This window comes from Papilio xuthus, unplaced genomic scaffold, assembly GCF_000836235.2.
Source record: "Papilio xuthus unplaced genomic scaffold, Pxut_1.1 DF827777.1, whole genome shotgun sequence".
Taxonomy (NCBI): Eukaryota; Metazoa; Arthropoda; class Insecta; order Lepidoptera; family Papilionidae; genus Papilio; species Papilio xuthus.
Window position 1 is genome coordinate 6,189,746 of NW_013530872.1, and position 4,015 is coordinate 6,193,760.

The following is a 4,015-nucleotide window of genomic DNA, read 5'->3' on the forward strand; positions in this document are numbered from 1 at the left end:
TCGACGATGTATCTCTAACGTGAAGGAGAAAGTCTCGGCCGTGGTGCGGGCGCGCCGGTTGGCTACTATTGGTAGGGGGGGCTGTGACGTTGCATGCAAAACCAACTCACGTCTGAGCATCTTCGCAATTTGAGCATATTATTTAGATTCGATGTGGTTTCAAGCATTATGCTATTGTGTGTGGTCTTATCCATTTAACTTAACATTACAATGTTTATTCTAACGATGCTTAATATTTTAAGATACTTAAGTACATTTTTCTAAAAACAATTGATAGAAAATCTACGTGTACCTACATTTTCTAAAATAAATATGTTAAATATTTAGTCAAACAATCCTAAATCAATTAAATTTAAATGGCAGTTGATGAAATTATTGAAGGTACGATAAGAGCTATACTTTTTTCCTTGATTCAGTTTTATATATTCCAGTTAATTTTATTTTCTACTTGTGCTCAGTAAAGTCGGTACATACTTACCAGGTATTCTGAATTCAGAACGTTTAAATTTTTAATCTTTGTCATGTTGTATTTGCAACAAGGCTGTATGGCTTAGCTCCTTTGCCTGCTCTATCGAGCGAATAATAAAAACAACAACAACAGTATTTGCAACAGATTTCTTTTAATTTAAAAATAAAGCCTTTCATCTAATTAAGATATCCTACTAGAAAACATCCGTACCTGCAAAAATTTTTAGATTCATTTTATTTAAGACTTTATATAGAAATAAGACCTGCCCTCAATAAATGAACACAACATAATTAACAAAAATAATTACCGATGTTAAACAACTTCCTCAACTTACAATATGTTACATCTGTTTTAAATCACGCAGCGATGTTAAAACAAACGCAGACAAATCTCAATTACTCGTTATATTTTTTCTCGCGAAACATCATTAACGTTTTGAATGGACACAAATGTCTTTGCGTTGGAAGTGTCGGATATAATTCAACCAATTAAGCAAGTTCCCACGACTTACATCCTTCGAGCAACGAGGGGCAATTAACTTTATAAGTAGTGTACGCACTTTAATTTTACCAATGTAGCGTGAACTATAATATTATTAACATTATCTATGTGTTCAATATAATATTTTAGGGGCCTTTAAATTTGTAAACTCAAATATTGAACCGATTTTATAAACACTTTTAAAAAAAGAAAACAATTTTATTATATAATCTAGGGTTTTTTTTATTTGTCTACCTTTTTAATGAAGAAAGACAGAGCTGGCAGTTTGCTATATTTTAATTATTTAGGTGTATAAAGTCTATTGAAGTAAAGATATATTGAAAGAGCCATACGCAAGTTCATAGTTACCACGCGAAATGCGATTCAGACATGTAAGAATTGCCGCAAACTTTAAGCACTGTTATTGTTGTGGGAGGGTCCACCCACGTCATGTCGATTTATACGTGACTACTACTGTAGTTACTTCTGGCTTTATCAACCTCATATCCATCAAGCAAATTATTTTTATATGTTGATTATTACACCTATTATGCCTTGAAACTTTTACTTGGTGTCTAAATTGCGGATACAAAAGAATTAATTTCGTAAATAATCTGTGCACAATATGGAGAACAAAAATATTATTCAAAGGAGAATTTGTTGAGTCACGTCGTTGAGAAATCATTGAGGACATTAAAAATATTTATTGCTGTAGTTAGTCTAAACTAACAGAGACAAGGAGGGCAATCCGCGTTTTACATTCTTGATGACAACTCAGTCATTTGCCATAACAGGGTCGGATTTTTTAAGTATTATTTTTATTTATTAATACTATACTATATATTTTTATCTAATTTATGTGAAAAAACATTCCACGGAAACTGTACATTTTACTGGATAAAAAGAACTTATGCGTTGCCATATTAAGAAAAACTAAATCTTCTTCAGATCTGAAGAAGATATTGCTTTAAAATCAAGTAAAATAACTTATTTTACGATATGATTTGATAAGAGATCTATTAAGAAACTAAATTGTCAAAAAAATTGAAATTTAAAATTTTAAAATTAAGTGTAACCGAATGCGTCCCTGTTAAAGCGGGAGCGGGAGCCATCTGTTTTTACAATTATCGGTTAAGAGCCGGGGTATGGCGCGCGCTGTTCTTCCTAAATGACTCCTTCATGAGCGATATCCATCGGGACACTTATTAGTAGACCTACAACACGCACGAGCATTAGTACGCATCTTACGTTGATACTGGCAACCACGCACCAAATTATATTAATTAAAAAAAAATTACATGGATAATTTTCTAAACTGCAGGTACATTGAAAACGACTGGGAAAAAAATATAACGCATTCGGTTTCATATAATACAGTGGAAACAGTGCCAAATACAAAGCAGAGGTGCCAAGCGAATGCAAGAGAGAGGGACAGGACGCAAAAGTTAGTACACATTATTTTTTATTTTGATAAACTTATTAAATAATTAATTTAATTGTAGTAAACGTAAATAAATAATTAATTAATTTAATAGTAGTAAATGTGACACATGTTGCCTACATTGCGACGTGTTCTACGCATGAACTCTTGAGCAAAGTCACTTTTAGCGCTCTTTCAGCTTCACATTTGCCGTCTACTTAATATTGCATTCTTTACATATCTTATAATAGTTACCAAAATATCATTTCTGATTTCCAAGCAGCGTGAATATGGCGTTCAATGCGCTGCGTCTTCTGATACCGACGGAACCGCCAGACCGCAAACTCAGCAAAATCGAGATACTGCGCCTTGCTGGCAGCTATATCACACATCTTGACAACCAACTGTATACCGGTAACGATATCTTAACTTTTTAATACATAGATTTTTAGACTAGCAATGCATCTGGAGTTCCTCTAATATCACGCATGTTTATGAGCGTTGGTTTCTTACCATGGTCCTTCTGCCCTATTGCTTTATCAAATAAAAGATATTAGTTTGTTTATCTGTCTATTACGTAGGAATTTCTTTAATTTACCAACTAGCAATTTCGTAACTTAAGTACTTAATTTTTAGATTAGTCTCGGACAATATGCGTGTCTAATCTCGAAGATTTTTTGTTTATTTCGAATATTATGAAAAATATACTTTTTGATTCACAGGTGTAATGGAACAGCCTTGTCTCCAGAGAAATGAATTCAATTGCAAAAACAGTCCGCTCTGTACATTTTGTTGGTCGACAGTGAAAAAGGATGTAAGATAAGATTTTTTTAAATTATTCACACATTTTAGCCCACACGTGCTATCACACGATTTACATCTTTAACGTGACCGTGAACTTACTTTAAAATAGCTAACAAATTACGATTTTTAAAGCATTTTTCTATCCTATTTTGCGGCTAAAAAAATATTTCACTGTGAGATTAAAGCAAATGAAGAAGACAAATTATTTTGCTTTTGTTTACAAAGCAGATGCTCACTAAAACTGACTTGTTATAATCTATTAAAACAAAGAGATTTTAGTCTCAGAAACCCACTTATTCTGGTTTTGTGACTGTCCACTGCTTGTTAAATGCCTTTTATTTTAAGAAAAATAGTTATAAATTAAAATTTAATTTTTAATGTTTGTTTTCAGATGTCAAATAAATCATTGAGTTTTGACACACCGTACTAGGGATATTCTGAAGAATGTCATCTACTCCTAGTCTTAATAAAGCTTTATTATTATAGTATTAACTAATTACTTTTGATAAAATAAATGTAAAACATATAATCCTTTATTTGTATGATGTTATTGCAAATAAGACTCATACCGAGTTAAAAATATACAAACATATTTACATGGTTGTATATAAATCGATATATATTAAGATAAAGTATAAAACTATGTTGAAGTTAATTCATTTATATATAAATAATTACAGTTATTAAAATTGTATAATTAAGATAATTAATAAATTAGTTTTAATCAAAAACCTGCTCTTTCTTTGACATTTTATTTGATTTAATTTAAATGTATGTTTGCAATGTACATTACAGGGAACATAAAATGACATAAGCAAGTAGGATTTACTAAGAAAAAGTAA

General features: G+C 31.2%; 1 protein-coding gene across 4 annotated transcripts; it reads left to right on the top strand.

Annotated features, from left to right (window-relative positions):
- Positions 1–339: 339 nt before the first annotated feature.
- On the top strand, positions 340–3,750 carry LOC106115872 (basic helix-loop-helix transcription factor scleraxis). Of its 4 annotated transcripts, none has more exons than XM_013309489.1 (5): positions 340–381; positions 2,271–2,393; positions 2,650–2,783; positions 3,092–3,183; positions 3,565–3,750. In XM_013309489.1, the coding sequence occupies exons 3-5, from the start codon at positions 2,660–2,662 to the stop codon at positions 3,601–3,603; spliced, it is 255 nt and encodes an 84-aa protein (XP_013164943.1). In that variant the 5' UTR covers positions 340–381; positions 2,271–2,393; positions 2,650–2,659; the 3' UTR covers positions 3,604–3,750. The 4 variants fall into 4 exon arrangements, with proteins under 4 accessions (XP_013164943.1, XP_013164942.1, XP_013164939.1 ...); XM_013309488.1 differs by lacking the exon at positions 340–381 and adding an exon at positions 2,113–2,184; XM_013309485.1 differs by lacking the exon at positions 340–381 and having other exon boundaries at positions 2,171–2,393.
- The last annotated feature ends 265 nt before the right edge of the window (positions 3,751–4,015 follow it).